This window comes from Syngnathus typhle, linkage group LG6, assembly GCF_033458585.1.
Source record: "Syngnathus typhle isolate RoL2023-S1 ecotype Sweden linkage group LG6, RoL_Styp_1.0, whole genome shotgun sequence".
NCBI lineage: Eukaryota > Metazoa > Chordata > Actinopteri > Syngnathiformes > Syngnathidae > Syngnathus > Syngnathus typhle.
The window spans coordinates 8,914,343-8,937,854 of NC_083743.1; the positions used below are offsets into that span (position 1 = coordinate 8,914,343).

The 23,512-nt window shown below is 44.2% G+C and overlaps 1 protein-coding gene across 1 annotated transcript; it reads left to right on the forward strand.

The window, feature by feature from the left end:
• Nucleotides 1-917: 917 nt before the first annotated feature.
• On the forward strand, nucleotides 918-20,744 carry clpb (ClpB family mitochondrial disaggregase). The gene is made up of 16 exons (XM_061281640.1): nucleotides 918-1,377; nucleotides 1,470-1,521; nucleotides 3,179-3,265; nucleotides 7,834-7,937; nucleotides 9,079-9,207; nucleotides 12,049-12,146; nucleotides 12,562-12,676; nucleotides 15,969-16,046; nucleotides 16,766-16,821; nucleotides 17,281-17,325; nucleotides 17,467-17,628; nucleotides 17,706-17,862; nucleotides 17,999-18,072; nucleotides 18,145-18,264; nucleotides 19,045-19,149; nucleotides 19,449-20,744. Exons 1-16 carry the CDS (start codon nucleotides 918-920, stop codon nucleotides 19,644-19,646), a joined length of 2,040 nt encoding a protein of 679 aa, XP_061137624.1. The 3' UTR covers nucleotides 19,647-20,744.
• Nucleotides 20,745-23,512: the final 2,768 nt, after the last annotated feature.

Genomic DNA, 23,512 nt, shown 5'->3' on the forward strand with positions numbered 1-23,512 from the left:
TGTGCGAGTCATTGTGTTGCAATGAAACATTTATGAACGCAGTTTTCTGTAAAAAATAATAATAATGGCAGTCAGTATTAAATCTGAGGCCAAGGCTGAATGTACACATCAAACACTGTTGCACTATATTTGTTGAGAGAAGATTTTTTTGGGGGGTGACGACGTGCTTGCAATGACAAATTTACATTCAATGTGACCTAATGAAATGTCTGGATAAGGTGCAAGTTGATTTATGATAAGAGAGCACGATGTGCTCAATGATTCATGGCGTGGCACACTAAGTCTGCTGCTGCGACATAAAATATCCACTTCATAAATGAAACCTCTACTGCTTGGTGGAAGCTGCCGCATATTTTACAGTAGCTATTTTGAGATTGCATATAGTCGCAGAACATTATTTATAAGAAAACGTGTCGTGACTAAATAATAATAATAATATTTCATGGGCATACTAGTTTACCATATAAACAAGGCACACAAATAAGAGTTGGGCGAATTACTCCTCTCCATTTAAAAACTATTTCAAACAACATGCTACTCTTTCATATTAAACTCATGTTTTGGAATACCTCACAAGTTCAACACACCCGACCTGTCATCTTGATCTTTTGTGAATTGGCGCCGCCTAGCGGCTGTAATATAAAATAACAGCGTTGCGCCAACGCACATGCGTACATACTGTATAATACACGCAACGAGACTCAATATCCCACACTGCACCGCGCATTCGAGCACTATCCATTCGAGGATGAGGGAAACGTTTGAAAGCGTGTGGATGTTGTAAATAGCTACACGGTTAAGGCACTCCGGCGTCACCGTTTCACTCTGCACGACATCTGCTTGTCGTGCTTAACTCATTGGCTACTGACGCACGAGCCGTTTTCTTCCCAGATCCGTTGACGGGTGAGTTCTTGGCCATGTTATCGTCTATTCCCACTAGATTGTTTGCACGAAGGTCGCGAAGCCTGTCACCGTGCAGGCGCGTCCTCCAGACTAGTTCGACCGCCTCTGCGTGTCAGCCCATAATCAGAGAGCCGCCGGTGGATAACAACCGCAACCCGATCGTGTCCACCTCCCGGGTGTCAAGACGGGGGATTTTGGCTGATGACACCGCTGCTAACAGCGTCAACCAGTCGGTGCAGTATCACCACCTCGCCCCTAGATGGCTGTCAAGCCTGGAGAATCGTCGAAGCTCTTGGGCCGCGCTGGCCAGCAGAGGGCGCAACAACAACATGTACTGGGAGGACGCTGATCAGCGAGCCGGAGGCGAGGATGGGGGTTCGAGTGGAGGCGCCAGCCCGCTGAAACTGGCCTCCGCTGGTCTACTGTCTGCTGCTGCTGTGGCCTTCTGCTTGAAGAAAGACTCTGATGACAAAGGTAATGTAGATTAGGTGCCTTGATGTAACAATACAACTCATTTTCATCAATGTTTTCATTTCTCCATTCTTATTATATTTTCACTTCTCAAGGTGATGCACTTTTGGAGGCAGCAAGAACCAATAACCCCCAAGATGTGGCCAGGTAATGAACTTGTTGACTACGCATCATGAGGAAAAAGTGTGCTTGCTGCTCAAATGAGTTGAGGTGTACTACAGATGAGCAACACAGCACATAACAGTAATTAGGATTTGTGCCAAGCATCCTAATACCAACACTAGCTTGTGAGAGGCAGCATGGTATGCAGACTTTCCAAAAAAATAAAAATAATGCTCAGTTTTTTATTAATAAATAATAGGAACTGCAGCACTTCACTTTGCTATTTGCTCTTCAGCCCTTTGGACTGACAGCGAATTGTGAACAGTGAATATGAACTGAAGGATTTTCTTGTTATATCTTGTCTATGTTTTATGTCACCTGGGAACTGCAATTGTAAATTAATTAAATAAGACTACCAAGTCACATGGCTAGGAAAGCATCATGTTGCTGCAGTCTTATTTGTAAACCAGCAGGTGGCAGAAAAGAGCTGCAGATATTGGATTTACATTTTTGTTTCTGGGACTCCAAGAACTACTTCTCATGTTTAGATTTATTTTCAGCGGCATCAAGATAATTAATTCTGCCTGTGAAGTAATTGTACTGTTGTTCTTTAGCACTATGTATACTCGAGCAAATAGATTAATTTGCTCACTTTATTTACTGCAAAGTAAAACCTTGAATAAAGAAAATATTGTAAACATGTGCATAATGAGATAATGTATGACATTTGGAATAACTTGCATGAATTCCATAAGTGTATACAAAATTGGCCAAACCTAATGCAGGGATATTATTTTGCATATATACAGTGTAGATCCAATTTAAGAACAAATAGGCAACAGGCAACTGTATCGGGCACTATTATAATGAATAGAGGGCAAGTAAACATAAGCAGATGTTTCTGCTTTGAGATAGTTGGGCACTTGTTTGATCATTTGTAAATGTCAGAAAATGGCCCAATAGGAGTGCAGCACCCATTTTATTGTACCGTAGCATTACTCAACATTTCCCACGTGTCTGTGTGTTTATCTGTGCGTGTCTATTTATAAGCTTGGGTTACCTGTGCACATGTGACAGATGGTTTCGGTGAGAGTGCAAGCAGACAGATGTGTTAAGTGCTTTGTGGTTTTTCGAAGAATGTCGGGGGTCAAGGTGTGTCTGCTCACTCTTACTATACGGACAAAAGTTTTGGACATGTAGCCATTACACTGATAGGAACTAAATATGAAAGAAAATGATGTGGTGACATAGATGACTAAATACCGTATATTAATTTCCACGTATACTATTTGACCCTGGGTCTTTGGGGAATTCAAATTTTGGAGACCTATAATGCTATAGCAAAGGTTTTAAATGTTTTATGCCAGGGAGCGAAACAGACCCAGCGAATGGAGTGCAGATTACATGGAGGCCATAGTGTTGACTGTAAACAAACACTCTGTCTGCCTGTACGGCATTAGAGACGACAGATGGACACACACACACACACATAGACACTCTCCCTCATTTAGTACGCTGTTGCAAAGTACTTGATGGCAGACCCTCAGGCGCAGAACTTAACACACACCTGGGTTACACACACTTACTGGGCATAGGTAGAATGTTCTGGTCCCTTGGACACATTGACTTCCCATAATGTTTGATGTGGATTATGATATAAAAATAAGATAAGTATTATTCTTTCTGATTCATGTCCCACCAGACTGTTGCAGGAAGGGGTGGACCCAAATCACCGACACCGTCTTGGTTGGACCCCACTTATGGTGGCTGCCATTAACCGTCACCACAGGTGTGTGTTTGTTTTTGACTCAATAGACACAAAATTAAGAGGAAACGATCATACCTGATGTACTTTACTGAACGACTGACTTTTTTTTTTAGAAACTAGAAGAAAATGAATTACATAATTTTAGTGTTCCAAAGAAATATATTTTCCTAAATGTTGTTATTTTCTTATTTTGCACCAAAACATAATCGAAATATCTTGATCTCAATTTTTACTATGTTATTTTGCACCAAAACATAATCGAAATATCTTGATCTCAATTTTTACTATGTGGTCATTTACTATTGTTACAAAACAGAATATTACAGTGACACTTCCCGTCTTTCATTTATAATACTAACTTTAATTTAGGAGTGATCATGTATTCATTCACAGTTTGTTTTTTGGTTATAGTGTGGCATGTAATTACGATTATGAATACCTCTTTTAACTGCTAAAAAAGATATATTTATTTTGGGAACGTATCGTACAAGTTTCATGTAAAGCGTAAGAGATGCGGAAACAAAGAAAGCATCAGAAGGTGGTAGTGGTTTGAATAATGTCATTCATGTCTTGGTGCCCCATCTCCGAATCATCCAGCTGTCTGCTTGACTTATTGTGTGTCATGTCCCCGCTTGCGTTGTTACAGCAGGTCCTCAGAAGTGCAACTTTGAGAGTAACAGAAGGTCTTTACCCGGTCCCCCGTCTCTCGGTCCAACAAATTAAATTAGCCTGCTGGCCCCCAGAACACACACAACACAGAGAGGGGCCGAGGTTAAGACCAGGCCAAATCCAATTTCAGCAGAACCCCCCCTCCCCCCGCATCAGGACTCTGTGGTCATATTTTTATTCTTCTCCAGATACCCCACCTGCTTGTGAGAAACATAATGTGTAGCTCAAAGGTGAACATAACACAAGATGAGCGCTTATACGACCGAGTAACAAATGGTGCTGCACAGTCCCCTTGTTGTGCTGTACATTTTTCTCTTTGTTGGATTACTGCTTTTCTGCGTCGGCTATTACGGTGTTTAAATATTCATCGGGACTTATTTTTGCATACACGTGATTTTCAGTCGCGTCATATTACTTTAATGTTACAGCATGGAAGCGACGCACGTGTTGAGTGATGGCCACCATGCGTGACGTGTTAATGATGCGGTGCGTCAACTGTTTTTTGGTTACAAATTTGATGTTTATGTCCATACTTGGGTTGGATGTGTGTCACAGTGTGCGTTATGAGTGCTATAACTCAACCGAGAGATGACACTCGTTGGTTTTTAATCCCGTCCACCAACCCCCTAGTGAGCCGTGACTGCTGCAGGGAAGACGGAGCTTTGCTTCCCCGCACATCCCTCACGCAGCTCTCGCTGCTCATGGCGCACACATACACAAGACTCAGTAAGTGTGAGCGTTAATGCACACAAAGCCATGAAGAGTTTTTACTCAATATCTTATAGGCCAACTGCCTATTACTCAGTCACACACCCAACTTTATTTGCAGCAGTTAAGTGAAAAGCCAGGGAACATAACTCATGACCGAGGTCTAGCCTGTCGCCCAAAAATGATTCCTGCCCAACTGAATGTACCTTGGACAGAAGTGCCAATTCTTCAGACCAGTTATATAGTTGTGTAGTATCAACCAGACATCCAAATGTAAGCGTTGAGATGTGACTTTAGTAACGCCACAAGCAGAAAAGTGTGTGTGTGTGGTGTGTGTGTGTAAGAATGAAAGGTCAGACATTCAGTGGGTGGGCATGAGTTGACTTGGCTTTGATGTGGGGTTAAATCGGGGAGGCGCAAGGCCTGGCCCACTGTTTGCACTCTTTAACACACAATAGCCATCTCGATCTCTATTTCGCTACCTCTATGGTTCCCTCGCCGTATTCACGTGCACAATGAGCGCTTAGCCGGGTGTAACGCCTGTGGGTCGTCCCGAGCTGTCCACGGGGTGGCTGGATGGAGGGAGTCAAGATGGGAGGGTGGACTGAGCGATGCAGTGGTTCTCTTCTGGATAAGTGGTAGATATCTGATGGATGGATAGAAGTAGGGAGTCACTGAAGGGCAAGCAGCAACAACGGAATCCTCTTATGTATGCAATAGGGCCCACAGGAAATTTACAAAATAATGAAATGGCGTTAGTAAAAAATGTGGGTCCCGAAGCTTTTGTCACTGGTTATATAAAATGAATGTATCGTTTGTATCATTTCTAACTTTAAATGTTCTTTGTCAAATGCTTCAGCGAGCTCTCGGTGCCTGGTTAAGTTGAGGTCCCCTTAAGGTGAAAGGTCATGGTTTTGGCAAGTTGCGCATGTACACTCCTGACTGACCAATAACAGAAGGCAAATAGGAGGTCGTTGGCCTCCAAGAGACAAAACTGTCCTATTTTTTAATCCGATCCCTTTTCCTTCACAACTTATTCGACTCTCCTCATTCCCGGCACCTAGTTGACCTCGGGCGCGTAGCAGGTGAGCCAGGGTCAATTGAGGTCCAGCGTCTGGGCCAGGTGGTCAGAGACATGGATGGTCAGTTCGACTCGGGTGTCTATTCTATTGCGGGTGCGAAGGAAGTGTCTGCTTCCTGTCTTCCCTTCAGGGCAGGGGATACAAAGACCCCCAGTCACTTGTTTGGCACCCGTGGAGTCCAAAGTTGGAATAGACCAACCTCAGCACCAGTCACATTATGACTGCTTGCACGGTATAATGACATTATTCAATGCAAATACTCTGCTTTTACCAAAATACAAGGAGAAAGACGATTAAATACCTATCACGATACATGAGGTGCAATGCGATACAAGGACGCTTCGATTTTAGAATGGAGCGATTCCATTCGGTTGAATTCAATGCAATCGCAGCTAAAACCGGTTTCCTGATTCAAATCAGTTTTACGTGTCTAATAAAATACTTCATATATGTCGCCAAGAAAAGAGAATTGCCTTCTAAGCCTTTGGCTGCCAAAGAGGCTCCATTCTTAACCTTGTGTGTTATATTATCTTGTCATCAAACTGATATGGTAATCGGATGTCTCCAACCTTAAACAATTCCTTGTCGAAAGCGAGTTAAACCTAATTAACCTCTGCATCTCTTTTGAATCGGCTTCAAATGAGTGCTACAACTTCTCCCAAATAAAGTTAGTCACTTGATCATCAGTTAATTAGCAAAACTACACAAAGTCTGTTTCAAAAGCTCGTTAGGTTTGGCAGCATCCTTCCGATAATTAAATCTCCTCCTTTCATCTTTTTATCTGCCCGTCCATCCTTTCGTGCATTGCCCCTCCTTTGCCTCCTCCACAGCTTTCCACTCTTTATCCTTGGCTGTTTACTTTCCTGATGCTATTAAAGCTTTTCACGCCACCTCATTTCTTTGCACAGGCCTGCCTAGCTTCGTGTGACCCAGCCCCCTTAGGTTGCTGCCTCTGAGGATGCGGCCGTGTGTTTGTAGAAGTGCTTGCAAGGGTGAGAGCAGAGCCCAACGTGGGTCAACCAAACCAGCCCCCCTCCGCCCTTTTGCCGGCCCGGTCACAGGGATACAGTAACAAAAGAGGACCCCACGATAGACCCCCTATAGACATCCTCGGCAATGTCAGACACAAAGACGTGGCCAGCCAATTCGCAGCCATTTTGCTTTCACCCACAAACATTTTTAAAACTACACTAGGATGCTTCACTTTCAAAGCATGTTCAAACAGTGACAAAAAGTCCATTTTTCTCTCTCTTTAGACTGGCCGACCATCTTGCCTTGCTTACGTTTGTGTCTCGAGCTCCAAGTCACCGTTATTCATTTTTTTGCAGAGCTACCGTACCTGAAATCACGTCACAGTGAATGGTGTTGCCGAGGTAGTGTGTGTTGGTTCCCAAAGCCGGTGGGTACGCACCAATGAAGGACAACACATATCCATACGGGGCCGGAAACTGGGCCGACCCTTTGCCCCCTACTATATACTCTTATGTACATATGACGAGGCAGACTAGTGTCTAGTGGTCACTGGGCTGTATCCACCATAACGAGACAAGACAAGAGGTGAACCAAGCAAAGCCTCAAGGCCAATGTTCTTGTCTTTATGTCTGCCTTGAATGAGTGTTGCAGGCCTCGTTTCCATATGCATGTGCTTGGTCGAGTCGCTCGATCCGCATCATTAGCACAGCATGGGTGGGATTATGGAAACCCATAGGACCACATAAAGTGATTTTTTATTTTTTTTTAAATGCAACTTTTTTTAATATATTACGGTATAGAATCACAACAATTGTGTCTGCATTTTGGTATGGACAAACTATTGGGTCTTTATTCGTAGTATATGGAACTGTACGGGAGAATGTGCACCACCATGAAATCCTTAAAACCGATGCGATATTGCTTTGAAATATTTACGATAGGCCGATTTGAAATTTTCTGTCAAGGGACAGCTGTAGTTGAAATTAACACGACTCAAATGATGAAACTAGAAAATAGGGAAATATGTCTGTCTGCTGTTTATCATTTGAAATGATATAAATTTGTATAAAAATAATAATAATGTGGATCTTAATGTTAGCTCCGTCACTGTGTTTTATCTTGATTTGTTTTATTTAACAGTTTTCAATTTCCCCCCAGTGTGGTGAAGGTTCTGCTCGAAGCTGGTGCTGACCCAAATGCTGGAGATGACTTCAACAACGTTTATGACACTTCAAGGGAGAGAGGCATCCACTCACTGGAAGGTAATACATATATTGCATATATATGACTCGCAAGTGACAAGTACGCTACATGAGGTTTTTGCATAACGATTAGCATATATGCATGTTTTATTTCCTGTGTATTATTCATTGTATATGTTTTCTACTTAGTCGTGCACATGTTATTTGTTTTCCTCCTGAGCTCCGCACACAGTCACACATCCACAAGGCAGGGTGGCACTGACACACGCTTCGTCCCCTCCCCGGCCCGCCCGTGTTGCGTTTCCGCAGACATATTTATATGGGATATGTATATTGCAGACATTTATATGGCTGTCAGGTTTGAGTCCACGTGGGGCCAGCACAGCGTGGGGAAGCGTTTCCCAGATGCACACTGATGGATGGGCTAGGGGGGCCTCTGCGACGCTTTATTGGGTTAGCTCTGATTATCCCGCCCTGCCCCTCTCTCTCTCTTTTTCTCTCTCGTTCTCTCTCTTGCGCACACACACATTGCAGAGAGGAACTGTTGTTGAGAGTGGGATGCGGGAAGAGGAAGACTGATGAAGGACAGGAGGAGGAAAGGAATAGAGAGACGGCAGGGAAGGAGCAAAAACGTATGGTGCAAAGTTAAAGATGGAGGGCACCATGCAGTGATAGAGGGATGCAGGATTGATGGAGTTGGGTGGAATGATGAGGGAGAGGAAGCCAGGAAATGGATGAGACAAAGTTATTGGGATAGAGGGGGGGGGGGTTGATGAAAGGAATTGATGGATGCCAAGGAGGAGAAGAAGGTGGAAAAAAAAGAAAGCAGGAGGATTGAGTGGCAAAGATGAGTGCTCTTATGGAAAGGAGAAGTAAAGAGAGAACAACGTCTGTTAGTGAGCACACAGCTAAACACGACTCCCATTGTTGGGCCGAAATGTGTGGAAAATGAACTCTAAAGCGAGAAACGGGGAAGTTGATTTTGTCGTTGCCGCTTGCTGCTGTCATTAGAACGCACTGTGGAAATGACTTTTTAAGTTGGGGAAAGTTATTACGGATTGAAACGCTCCATCCAGTCTGATACAGTTTTCCTTTATTTGTAATCATCTATCAATTTGTCACCAAACCTATCAGGACTAGTCTAGATGTCAGGACTTGCTTGCAAAAGTCTCTCAAATTCAAATATTTCCTCTTGCTGCAGTGCTGGTGTCCAGAGAGGACGAGTTCAGCAGCCGGCTCAGCAGCAGGGCTGGTTTCCGTGGCTGCTCAGCACTTCACTACGCTACACTCGCTGATGACCTGGGCATAGTCAGCATGCTTCTCCAATTTGGTACGTCACACAACATTTCCATATCATGAATCTTTATCAGCGTTTTCAGAAGAATTTGGGGGGTTTGTAAAAAATAAAAATTGGGGTTGAAATATCCTTAACAGCCAAGAATAACATCTTAGCTCCGCCACTGCGTTTTATTATTACAACAGCGGTCCATCTTTTGTCCAACGTTTGAGTTGCTTTTTAAAAAAAAAAAAATCATAATTATTTGGCCCCATTCAACTATAGAGGATGCTCTGTTGAAATAGAATTTGCTTCTTCCAGTGTGGTACCGTCTCTGCACATTGGCAGTTTTCCACCACTTGAACGGGTACATCCCTTGAGTGAATCCATAATATTACAAAGCACATTTGAAATTGATCACTTGTTCATACTGCGTTCTTTTTCACCCCCGGCACACTCGCACCTGTCGTTTGACACACACAGACACGCACACATACATTTATAGACCCTGGAGGCAGAATATCCCCCCTTAGTTTCCAGGCGAGCAGCTCTTAAACAAGCCAGGCCTAGTTGAACTGTGACCTCCGCACAGAACATGCCCTTGGGGTAACACCACACTCACAGTCAGGAAGTGTGTCTTTTGTGTATGTGTGCCGGAGCAAAATGTCTTTGTGTATCTGACCTGCTTTTTCAGTGATTTCAACCCGTCTATGTATTCATGAGCGTTCGTTCATTTGCCAGTAATACGTCGATATTGTGGTTTATGCCATTTGCCTTTTACTGACTTTAACACTTTTTTTGTGAAATGACATCACTACGCAATCTCTGCGCCATATAGCGAGTATTAATGTCTTGTTTATATTCATGATGGATGGTGCGTTCAAAGCCGCCCGTCCCATTTCACCCCTGCCCCTGTGAGCACACTTAAACAAATCACCCTGTGTAACTCGATCACATGCATTCCCGTAGATGCATTTTTGAATTAAAAAAAGGTAAGAACTTTCACAAAGCCAGGGCATTTGTTTTTGGACAACAATTGGATTAAGGCTGGGTTTGACTGTTTCCTGTTGGGCCCCATCATTGCTTGCTTGGCGCCACTATCGTGACCAATAACCATCTGGACATCATAGTGGCCACAAATAATGCCACACTGTCCTTTTTTTTTTTAAATGCTTTTATAAAGCGGTTTCTGAGATTTGAAACGTGTTCTAAGACAGCCAAAACAGTCCACTTGTGATTGATTGGGGGTGGCATATTTATCCCTCACATTAATTTCCTAATAAAAAGAATTGGCAGGGTCGTTAACAGCTCTCTTGTCTTTAGTAGATAACATTTATTTATTTTTATTTTTCAATACTACGCTACACACCAGCGCACGAAAAAACTTGGGAAGCCACAGCTTCAGGACATTTTGATGTGTGTGCCATGTATGTACACTTTGTGTGTGTCCCATACATTGTTATTTCCCCTGTGTTAGTAAGTCCATCCTACCATAGTTGCCTTGGGTTTGCTCTTTTGGCCTTAGTCGGCCCTTCACTCACATCTCCATCCATCACAGTCTCCTGGCTTCACCCTCGGGTCCCTCCGCACAACCACAAGTCCCTCTCCCTACCTGGAGACTTTTTCCCAAGGTTCCACATCAGGCCTGCGGCCAGGGGGCTTCTGTTCTGGACGTCTCTGTAGGTGGTGGTAGGCCAGAACGGCGGGCACACATGCTCCGAGACGCACACAATGCGGATACAAGGACACACATGCACGCACAAAGACCAGCAGGGGCTCTCTCCTGCCAGCTGCTGTGAAAGAGAAGGCGGAGGTAATAGGAAAGGGGAGGGGGACCCTAATAGGCATAACTAAAGCACTCCTAATGAAGGGATCCTGTGTATGCAAGTGTGTGTGTGTGTTTGAGTGTTCAACTGTGGTGTGGTTGTGTGTCGTTAGTGTTGATCCAGTTATAAAGTGCTATGGCCCAGAGGGTTGGCCTGATATTAAAGCACCAAATGATGCTATTTATTATGTTGTGCGTTTGTGTGTGTGGTCGCTCGTGTGCGTTTTGGTGTGTCTGCGCACCCACCTTATTGCTTTCCTCCCTCATGTTTTTAGTGGGGTGTGCCGCTATATTACTGTTTGAATCAATAGCCTCATGAGCAGGTCACAATTTTTCGGGGTTTATCGATGTCGTTATTAGTCTCCGTGGTTGCTGCTCAGACAAACAGGAACACGCTCCATCTGTATTGATTGCACACACTGAGAATGTTTGAGTGTTGCTTACTCATCTGATTCTTACCGATGCCCCATTTGTGTACTTTAAAGTGATTACAAGCCCCCCCCCCCCCCCCCCCCCCCTCGTGCATGTGATTTGCATATATGCTTTTTATCTTGAACGTATGATCCCGCTCTTCGAAAAATAATTTTCTCACTAAGCATTCAAAGTTGCCGGAATTGACTGCATTATTCGAGTTTTATACTGTGGTGCTGAATGTTTTCTTCATTGCGTGAGGGCACGTGTGATTGGTTTTGAAGCTTGTGGACCTTAAGTGAGGGCAGAAGGCAGCGCTAACCATCCTCATAGACACTAGCGCGCTCCACACATGCTGCGTCATCACGTTTGACTGCCATTGATGGTCTCTTCACTTCTATCAAGCTGTTTCAACTGAACCCTTCCTCTGCTTGACCTTTGCCCATGTGTTCATATTTATGTGCTTTGTGTGAAGGTGGACCCCCAACTTGTAACTACCCACAGTGTTGAGATTGTGTGTGGCTGTAGGGCCTCTGTGACCCCCTGAACCTGTGTGACCCTCTTGGCTGACTTTTTCATCGACATTCGGAACCTTCTGCCGATAACAAATGGATATGTTTAAATTGCCAACCTGCATTCCATGTGTTGTTGACATCCAGGTGCCAATCCTCTGCAGGCCAACGGTTTGGGACACACTGCACGAGCCTATGGCAAAGATGGAGAAGTCAGCACACTACTGCAGGAGTGGGAGGGCAAGGTACACACACACGCCAGAATGTACAAGCAATTAGAACGACGTTGCTTTGAATATGTACAAATGTTTATTTCCTGGTCACTTCATCCGTTTTATTGACGTGCATCACACAAACACTCATCAGGAGGTCCGTGTATGAGTGGCAGCTGCTATGGAGAACCAGAAATGTGAAAGCTGGTAGAGGTTAACTGGGGTTAAAACCCCAGACTGCGCTATACGTCATCAACCTCCGTTGTCAAAGTCCCCAATTTCTACGATTTGTCAGTCCCCAAGTGGGTCTTTTGACCAATCTAAAGTGTCTTGCTCTCTTTGACAATACAATGTTTACTGATTGAGAGATGTTTCAATCCACATACGAATAAACACCGAAGTGTTGAAATGAGCAGACGAGCTCCACGACTTGTGTTCCTCCATCCAGTTCAAGGAGGCGCAGGCTCGACGGGAGGCGGAGGAGAGAAGGAGGTTCCCCCTGGAGAGGAGGCTGAAGGAGCACATCATCGGGCAGGAGGGGGCCATCAATACCGTGGCTTCAGGTAACTAGGCGAGCGTGCGCAAGCCGCATCACTGGTTATTGATAGGGAGCATTACGTGAAGCTCAACCCGCCCGACGTGTTGCACAACTCTTCACAAACACTTGCTCTCGGGCACTGTTTGTTTTCTTTGCATTGTTCCCCGCTTTCTTTTCTTCTCTGCCCGGCGGTCCTCGAGCAGGAGGCGGGTTCAGACAGACCGGTGGATGCCGTAATTGGTTAATTGTGATGAATGCGCTGTCTGTCAGACGCGGTACACAGGTGCTGTGCGTATGCGCGCGCGAGACAGCTGAAGGAGGCCAGGCTCGGAGCCGCCGGTTAACGCGATTACTGAGAGGGGAGACATAGTACAGACTCCCCCCCCCCCCATCCTCCATTTGGCTTTCTCTCTTCAATCCTCCATCTCCATCACACCCACTCCTTCTCCATCCCCCTTCTGCCTTTTTCGACATTTACTACATGGCCTCCATGCTACCTACAGAATCTCCCCATCATTGTTCTCCTCCTCACAGATTCTTGACTAGACGAGAGACACTATGAGGACAAAAGTATTCGGACGATACACTTTTGTCGTTTCCTCAGTTTTGGGAAAATTATGATTTAGGGAGTATGTCAGTCGGTAGCTGAGAGGGCCTCACTCACAATCTCTTGTAGTTCCATCCCAACGGTATTTCGGTCTCCAGTGAGGTTCTTGCACACCCGCCTCATCCAAGGATGCTTTTATGGACTCTGGAAACGTTGACAGTGGAGGCGGTGATTAGTGCAAAGAGGAAGGAGGATGAGTTAGAGCACAATAACGCAGCAGACAGTAAAGAGCTGATATTACACCGGGCATCCAGAGAGGCCTGGTATTGATCCGTATGTGTGTGCATGTGCCTTTGTCCGTTTGTATATGTGTATGTGTGCGCACAAGTGAGGCTATGTGTTATTTTTATGATGGTGCAACTGTTTCAGTTTCGATTTTGCAAGCTAATCAACTACCTCCCAAAGGTGGAACCCCAAAACTGTAAACTTTAATACCTTTGTAGGAGCAAAAGCTTCCTAACAGTAGCTTTTTAATTAACCGGTAGAACAAAATGGCTCTTTATGGCAAATGGCAAATAAACCGGATGACCCCAAGTGTGTAAAACATCAATTACACAGACCAGATCGCATGTAATTCACGAGCTTTGCTTTGCAGAGCTGCAGTGAATCACGGCTCTTTGGGATGGTGATAAATGGTGACTGTTATCATGGCAAATTGTCCTGAAAGCCATACAAGACGTGGCCACATTGATAAGGGAACAGTTTATTGATCCCAGAGATGTATTAAAGTCACCGAGACACACTTGCACCTACACACACACACACACGCAGAAGAGGGAGGATGAAAGTCAAGTCATCCATCAGCTAGAGCACGTTATCATCAGTACATTGTATATATATTTAAAATATCTTCACCGTCAGCCTAGTTTAAAACCTTTTTTTTTTTTTTATATCGGTGCATTTCTTTTTCTTATTACACGGCTATGTATATAATATGTCGCTTGTCGACCCTTAGGAATTAAAAACAAACCTACGGTAGCCGAGGGAATCGATTCCGAAATGCTACATTTAAATAAACGTGAGCAAAGCAGTAGATTTACTCTCTCGATAAAATGATGCATGGACTTATTTCAACAATCTGACAAAGGAAACTTTGGTGAATGGCCTTCTTATCACACAGCAAGGCCTGCAGCTACACTAGCACAAAGTACAAATACACAAACACAGGAAGGAGGTTAAATTGATCCAGGTTTAGCTCTCAGGGCTAAGAGTTATTGAAGAGAATCATCTAGCTATAATCATGTTAGAGCCGACCAGACCTGCCCAATACACACATCTGTGTGTGTGTGTGTGCGCCTGAGCGAGTGTGTGAGTGCGAGAGAGCTCATTTGTTGTGTGCCTCCTTCCTTTCTGTGTTCTTGTCAGGCTCCTCTGAGAAATGTCAATGCGTCCTTCTGTCAAAGTCGCTCTCAATCAGCTAAAGCGCACACAGAAGGTTACGCTGTCATTCGCGCAGCCATTGATAACACAGACGGAGCTTGTCACGTTTCATCTTGGCGGCCATTTCTGACACACTTGTTTGTTTCTCAGCCTCGTTGTCTGTCTGCTTATCTCCATCAGCCCCCTCTTTATCTCTCTGCCCCTCCCGCCCTTTTCCTCCCATTATCTGTGTTCCTCCCCGCATCTCACCATCTTTGCCTCCATCATCATCATCGTCTTTCCACCTCTGCCAAGTATCAATTCTTGACAATGAGCATCTATTCTTGGCTGCAGTACTTTATAGCACTTGTGCAGGAAGTAAGCACCACTAGTTTGTCTTCGCTGCAGCAGCTCAAATAATTGAGCAGGAAGTGTTTCATAATGTAATTTTATTCAAGTGTATGTGTAGGTTGCCTCTCCAGCTCTGCGCGGAAGAGATTCAGCGCAGTGCACTCTCGATTTTTAATGACAGGCCCGTTGGGTGTGGTTATAGAGCTAGTCCTTGTGTTTGACTCCAGAGCGGGCAGGAGCAGCTTAAGTCAGTGTGGGCTGAAAGCGAGAGGATATTCACACTGCAGGCAAAACTTATTTTGCTGAAAAGTGACACATGCACTCCGCATACTGACATGTAGCCACTTCCATAAAACGCTACGCCCTAAATATTGCTCTTTTTCTTTTCGTCGCATGAGTTAACCGGTTTTCACTGCATTAAAAAGAAATACTGCACGTTGATTTCAGCTCGACTTCACATTGAGGTATCTTCATGCAGGAGTCTGATTGCATGATCACGACCTGGCGAAATTCTCGAGTCGGAAACCGCACTGTTGACTCGGCCGCCGCGCAGCTCATCATCCTGCCTTTGTGTACGTGCGAATGTGGTTGCTGGGGTGATGGCAGGGTTGGGTAGGCACTCCTCTTTAAGCAAACGTGTGTGTGTGTGAGGCTGCGATCCATGCTAAACTGATTTTGCCATGGCCGCGCCAGGGAGGCTAACGCAATTACTGTTGGCTAATGGCCCCACTGACTGTGTGGGGGGAAGGAGAGGCTTTCTGGAGGTCTCTCGTCTTGCTCTCTCACTCGCTTTTCTCGTCTTCTCTCTCTCTGTACCCAAATGCATCTGACCCGTTTCTCATCCCTGCCCTAACACCCCTTTATCAAAGTTTCTGGGATACCAGCCGCCGTCGGGTCAACTCGGGTCAAATGGATCTCAAAGCAAAGTCAACAAATGCAAATGTTTCTGATAATAGCCTTCTCCTCACCCCTCCCTCCCTTTCTCTCATTCACCCCGCAGCCATCCGAAGGAAGGAGAATGGTTGGTACGATGAAGAGCACCCGCTCGTGTTCCTCTTCCTGGGTTCATCGGGAATCGGTAAATCGCTTCTAGGTTTTTCGACCCTAACCCTTCCTCTGCTAGCTTGTTCTCATGAGGTGACAGCAAAACACTTGACAGCCTCTTAGAGCATGCTGCCAGAATAAACACAACGCTGGTTTCAAGACTGAAGAGTCTTTGTCCTTCTAGCAGAGATAACAGACTGGCCAAGATTGTAATAGTAATTCCGTCATCTTGAAAATTCAGTACACGGATGTTATCAAAACAACGCCACTGTTGCATGCCTCTCCACAACTAGTCTTGCGCAGTATAACCAGTGTGAAGGGAAGAAAGACATTAAGGAATGAGGCGATTGCTAGAAAAGTTCAAGATGGTAAAATGGCAGGCTCCAGAGATAGATGAGGACCGACACGGTTCATATTCTCCGTTGCCCTCAGCGACAGTGACATCAATATTAAACACAGCAACAAGAAACACACATGCACGCATCTGCATACCAAACACAAGACATCAATATCTAATATGAGCATTTATATGCTGAATATTTTCCAGACAATCTTAAAGTGGCCTTCTAAAGATCGCAATCGCTTTTTAGAGGTCGTCACTGAGATTTAACACAGATCACCCTCCTATCCAGGAAGTGGATTTTTATTTATTTTTTTAAGTTTCCCCGAAATGTAAAATATTGCTTCTATTTTTTGAAGAATATGAAATGCTGAAAAGTGTGTTGGTGAAGAAATGTGTGCTGTGTTTCGCAGGAAAGACAGAGTTGGCTAAACAAGTGGCTCGTTACATGCACAAAGATATCAAAAAGGTGAAGTTACCCCTACACAATACATGAATGCATCACTAACAAACCAAATATTAGCTACAACTATTAGCTCTCCTTATGTTGTATAATGTATGGTGAGTGTGTGCGCATGTCGTTCTAAGTCAAGAGTAGAGACGTCAAAATTAATTGATTAATGAAATTAAAACAACAATAAATCGATCGCCTCATATTTTAATAATTGAGTAATCGTTTTGAGTTTAAAGATTGTCCAAATCTGATTTCAGGCTGTGAAAATGAATAATTCACTGATTAACAGATTCTAAAAACATTGCCATTCCAAGGCAACAAGGGAAAAGTTAGTGTAGAGAATTTTTCCAGCCAGGAGGACTACAGTGTTTTCATTTCCATGGCAGTTATAGGAGCAATTGACCCAGAGTCACTGAATCTGCTACCCTCACAAAGCAGCTTGTTGGGACTCTCTGAACCATTGTGCCGTTACAGGGCTTCATCCGGATGGATATGTCCGAATTCCAAGAAAAACACGAGGTACCTTGCTCTTCTGCCTGGATTTCTAAATACCGAACATGCAGTATATTTATGGACAGATTTTGTCCAAAGCCTTGAATGTGTCAAGCAGTCATTCAATTGGGCTAGGAAAATAACTTTGTCCCGTACGTCTGGCTCCAGGTTGCCAAGTTCATCGGCTCACCACCAGGATACGTCGGACACGAGGAAGGAGGTCAGCTGACCAAGCTGTTGAAGGCGTGCCCCAACGCCGTGGTCCTGTTTGACGAAGTGGATAAGGCTCACCCCGACGTCCTCACCATCATGCTTCAGCTCTTTGATGAGGTTTGTGTGAACGAGAATGACCCGGCGCTCGTCTTATTGAAGTTCTAAAAGGCCGTTTGTGGCGGCTGCGCTCCCAGGGGCGTCTTACGGACGGCAAGGGTAAGACCATAGAGTGTAAAGACGCAATCTTCATCATGACGTCCAACGTTGCGAGTGACGAAATTGCCCAGCATGGGATACAGCTGCGGCAGGAAGCGGAGGAGGTCACCCGCAGGAAGTTGGCAGCTAATCTTGGTGAGATGATTATAAATGCTCATTTAAGCCACGCCCCTTAAAGGCACACAATTATCTTTGTAAAGAGACAACTTCTGATATACGTAGCTCTCGTATTGCTTCTCATTTGTACAAATGCTCATGATGGTTTCCTCAGAGGATGCACAGAAAGGTGATGACATCACAATTTCCAGACAGTTTAAGGAGTCCGTCATTCGACCAATCCTTAAGGTAACTTTGCACTTTGACCTGAAAGAATATTCCAGTAACAGCCTTTAACTTAATTCTTGCGTTCCTACTCAGGCACATTTCCGGAGGGACGAGTTTCTAGGTCGGATCAATGAAATTGTCTACTTCCTGCCATTTTGTCACTCTGAACTGCTCCAGCTGGTCAGCAAGGAGCTCCACTTCTGGGCTAAGAAGGTATTGAGCATTGCTTTGATTTATATTGCACAAATTCACGTCGGAAGGTAGCAAAACGCAACTTGCAAATTAAGTTATGACCTCGAACATCTATCAGTTGCAAAAAAAAAAAGTTTGCCCACCCTTGACATAGATAGTCTTTGGTTATGTGCATGTACGTATGTATATGTATCTAACGTTAGAGGCCCTCACCCAACTGGCTCCTGCAGTCTACACACGCACACACACTAGATCAATATTATCAGTGCTGCTCATTCTAATGTGATTACAGTGTTTAACATGTGGAGTCTTTATCAATATTTAATTATTAAAATTACAGCTGCTGTCCTGATGGACAACTCGGCCCCGCGGGCGACTGTTCACAAGCTGAATTATGATGCAGTACGCAGCGCTGCACCGCTGCCAACTCGTTGATTTAATACGTCTCGAAAGAGGCCAATGAAAAATTAACATTTCTTTGTAAAGGTGGAAAATATCATACAGCAGCTCGTTTTTATGATAACATATTGTTGGACAATTATTTGGATGCAGGTGATGTAGTATTCTGGGTTGTTTACATCGTCATCATCGACTGAAGTGGTTAACGTGTTGCTAAATGAGCAGCGGTGATCATTACTATTGATCAGCATTTGATAAAAACGCATTAGGGAAGTGTCGATTAGAGCCGGCAGAAATGCTGCTGGACAACTCACCTGCGCTTCTGCATTCTTGTCATGCTGTCTCGGTTTCACCTTTCCGCGCCGGCTGACTTTTCTCTCTTTGTGTGTGTGTCGTCATTAGGCCAAGCAACGCCATGACATCACCCTTCAGTGGGATCGGCCCGTCCTGGACCTGTTGGCGGACGGTTACAACCTACATTACGGAGCACGCTCCATTAAGCATGAGGTGGGTGCACAGATACGGATCATATGGTAGCGTAACTGTCTGAAAAGGCTGAATCCTTTCACTGAACATGTCAATTAAAAGGTCGTTTTATGCAGACCCTTGTGCGCGATCCCGTTATAGCGTATAAGTGGTCATAATGTCATCAGCCTTGTTCTCGTTTTTCCATCAACATTCCAAACGTGTTCCGGTCCCGCCGAATGGCATGCTTGCGGTAACCTTGGACATTCAAAATGTAATTTAGTCCCCACAAAAGCGGAGAAAACAAAGACGTCTCGTGCGTGTGTGTGTGTGTTTGTTAGGTGGAGCGGCGTGTGGTGAACCAACTGGCGGCGGCCTACGAGCAGGAGCTGCTGCCTAAAGGCTGCACCCTGCGACTTTCCGTCCAGTCCGACGGCCACGAGGAGCGCGGCGCCTCCGGCTTGCGCCTGGAGGTGGTCGGGGAGGACAGCTCGGCAAGGACGCTGGACATTCGCCCTCCGCTCAGTCCTGAACACTAAAATGGTTGGGAAGGTCTTGTCACATAGCTCACGTCACTGCCTGGCGTTTCACAACACATGTACAGTCGTACCTTGACGCACGAGTGCCACAATGTAGGGTTGTTTTTTTTTTTTTTCCTTTTGTCACAAGCAAAAATTTGAATTACAAGTGAGCACTGAATAGGCCACACCCCCTCTGACTAATCCATCCTATCTTGAATCGAAATTCTACTGAATCACACTGAATCAATTGTTCCATTTAAATATAAACTGGTTTGCATGTGTGATGAGATCTTTTGTCACAGTCACTCTTGAACATTTTGCCATTTATTGATCAGGATGTTCAAAGACACTCACTTGGCCGCAACCCTTGAAGGCGCAAGAGTAGTAATTAATTACACGATGTTTTTTTTGTTTTGTTTTGTTTTTTATATTTTAGGTTCTTTAACAATGTGGTGCTATTTTTTTTACTTAAAAAAAATGTGTGTTTAGGGGTTGGAACTGATCAATGGCATTTCAAATAGGGAAAATCGGATTAGCTTTGTGACGAAATGACTTGAGGTGAAGTCAAGGTACCGCTGTACAAGCAAATAGAGGAGGAAACTCATCATTTAGAGCAGAGTTGTGTAGTAGCGCTTCATTCATGTCGTTAATGTGAAATCTCAGATGCCACGTTCACAGCTCTTACGCCGCAGCCATGATTAAAATGTTTATAAGATTCAAGAAGACGATTCTATTTATCACAAATGTGTGCTTAGTTGCAGGCAAAGCCGAGGTTGTAGAAGCTGTGAGGAAAAATAACTGGATGATGACTATTATCTCATTGGATGATGATACCAGGATTGTTTTTGAAAAAACAGGAAGGTTTAGCTGCCTGTTGTTCACTTCCATGAACATCCAATTGAATGAAATCTAGTTAATTTATTGCTGTGTAGCGTGAATTGCTCCCGATTATGCATGCTAATTGTGAGGACTTATGTCCACATTAGAGTAGAATATTCCCACAAATTGATGGATCATGAATGTTTGATCAAGTGAGATGCAATGGAGCTACATTTGTCACATTCATGTGCACCAGCCGCCACGCTGGAAATAAAAGTCAGCACAACAAAAAGGAAATTCCTCCAGTTTTTGTTGCGTGTGTTTGTCCTGATTGACATCGCTGATGGATGCGTGTGTGTGTCTGTGTGCGCGCGCGGGTGGGTGGCAGCCATACGACAATAACGCTTGTCTACCTTGTGAGACGACATGACAGGAGAATTTCTTTGGAATTCTGGTGTGTAGAGAACGTCACATACACTCGGCAGGAATGTCGTCTTCTCTGTAGGGAAGAATTAGCACACAGGGGCATAAAAAAAGGATTCATTCTCTGCCTGGACCCCCCAACAACACAGGAACAAATCTAGTGTCAACTAGTTCATCCACTGCTGCATTATTTCATCTACATTCATAATTTATGTTTAAAATGTAAAATGTTTATTTCGTGTAAAATAATAATTTCATGTAATAGGGCTTGAAACATAAAATGAAAATATCAGAACACAACATTGCAGTTTCATTCTCGTCAAAATATGACTAACAATACTTTGGCTTTCGATTCTTGGAAAATTCTAGTTCTTCTCCATCAACTTTTTTATATTTTGCATAATATTTGGATGGATAATTTTGTAACTTTAGGCTGCAGCTAACAATTCATTGATTTTTTTTCTCAATAAGATTTTAAAAAGAACACATTTTCAGTTTCCATCCCGTTATTCAAAAACATTTCAAATTGACAGGGCAGAAAATGCATACCATAAAATGATCATTCCGTTCTTGATTAGTTCCAGAACAAGCCAGACAATATTCAAAGATATGTTGCTGGTTGTTTTCCAAATTAAGACCAGTTGTTTACAAATGTCTTTTGAATAAACAGTCAAATTCCACGGAGTACGTTACTACTAAAACCTTGAGTATTTAATCTTGAGTGGCTGGGATTTTAAATTTGACTTAAGTTTGCCTCAATGAGAGTAAGTCTCTCTGAAATATAGCAAACACGCTGCAAAAAGTAAGCAAGATACATTTCTCATTGTCTTAAGTAGCTGCTGGATCAGGTTTTGCACTTAAGGTCTGAAGGTGCGCGCGTGTGCATCGATGCAAGTCTCCCCGAGGATGAAGACAAGTCGGAGGGGGAGGAGAAGAGGCTCTTAGTGTGTTTGCCAGGCTATTTCTGACTGCTGCCATTTCTCTGATTAGATTACGGAGAAACACAAACCTGGCTCTCCATCATGCCCATAAGCTCCCTCCAGACTCGCTCGCTCTCTAGTGTCCACCTTCTGCCGCCAGGACAAACGGAGACGAGTTCAAGGTGCTGCAAAGAAAAATGATGCAGGAGAAGTCAAGCTTTGTATGGTTTGTGTTCTGGTGTGTTTTTGTTCAATGTGACTGTGGTTGGTAGCAAAATTGGAATAAGCTGCCAAAACAAAAAGATTTGATGATGGAAACTGAACTGGAGAATAATAATGTACCTGAGCCAACAAGTGTTTAGCACACTCAGTAATTGCCGTTTTTGGAAATTGGGCGACGAGTTGTTTTTCCTGATTAGACTGTCATGGCGCCTCACAGTACGGAAAGTCAGGAAGGACATATGACGTGTGGCCGTAATTGAAAAGCCAATTAAACCCGTTTCTTAAAAGAAACACGGGAGCCACAACTTCTTTGGTCATTTAAAATGAATATTTCTTTTCATATATCAAGTACACACCCGTTTGAAACGAAATGCCAGCAGATCTGTCATATTAGATGTGGTCATTGTATTCACGATAATTGCCTCCGCCCCATCCATTTTATGTGCACGATTATCAAATGTGTCCCTGCTCTTAACGTGAAATTTGCAGGCACGTCACTTGTCTTATCAAAGTCCTGAAAAGACGATCGATTAAGTCCACTCATCAAGCTTTGACTTTATATGTAGGGCCACACTCTATAGCCATCTTCTCTGGTGCTGGGTCATCCTTTTCAGGGTCGCGCGTTGGTCGCTGATCACTCAAAGGGCCACACCGTCACTAAGTACGTCAGCCCACTCTGCCCGCACCCGAAGAGGCCACTACAGGTAATTAAGGCAAATGTTTTTGTTGCGGTGTAGGATTGTAAAAGTGCGCGCTCCCACTTACGCGAGCACCGCGGTTACCTCTGGGCGGTCACGTGACTTGTCCCCCGTGGGAGAATTCATAAAAGGCAAATAAAGGAGAAGCCACCAGTCTGTCCGTCATTCTTTGGAGAAAAAAAGAGGGGTGGGGGGACAAATCCATCGCGCCTAATTCGAACCTTGCTCAGGGACAGCTCGCGTGGCAGATTGCAGTCTAATTAGTTTAGCGGGACGTTTAATTCAATTAAGTTTCCACAGCTCGCCGAGGCCCCGCCGCTGGGCTGCTTTGAGAGCGAAGGGGCCAGAGCTGCAGATCGAATTAGCTTGTTTGGAGAACGACTGCGTGCGCCTCCTCATCCTCATCATCCTCGTGCAAGCCCGCCCGTACGCTCCAGCTGCGGCGCGCGTCCGCATGCTGCTCTCCAGGGACCTTCTTTTTTTTTTCTCTTAAAAAGCTTCTTTTTTAAGTAACCTGCCTCTCTGCATTAGCGTCACGAGCCCTGCATACGCCATCCGCGGTCTGTTGCAAGTTGGTAGTGCTTTGTTTTGATCCAGCGCATAAACACATCTATGATTTCAGCGTCAGATATTCATTACAAAATAACCATTAGCCTACAATTATGCAATTAATTTTGTTTTTACATTACTAGATGAGATGTGCATGTGGAGGCACAATTGGGCTTTTGTCGTGACAAATTTCCAATTATTTATCAAAATTGAATTAATTTGCCTAATCTATTCGTCTAACTTTTGTACAGCA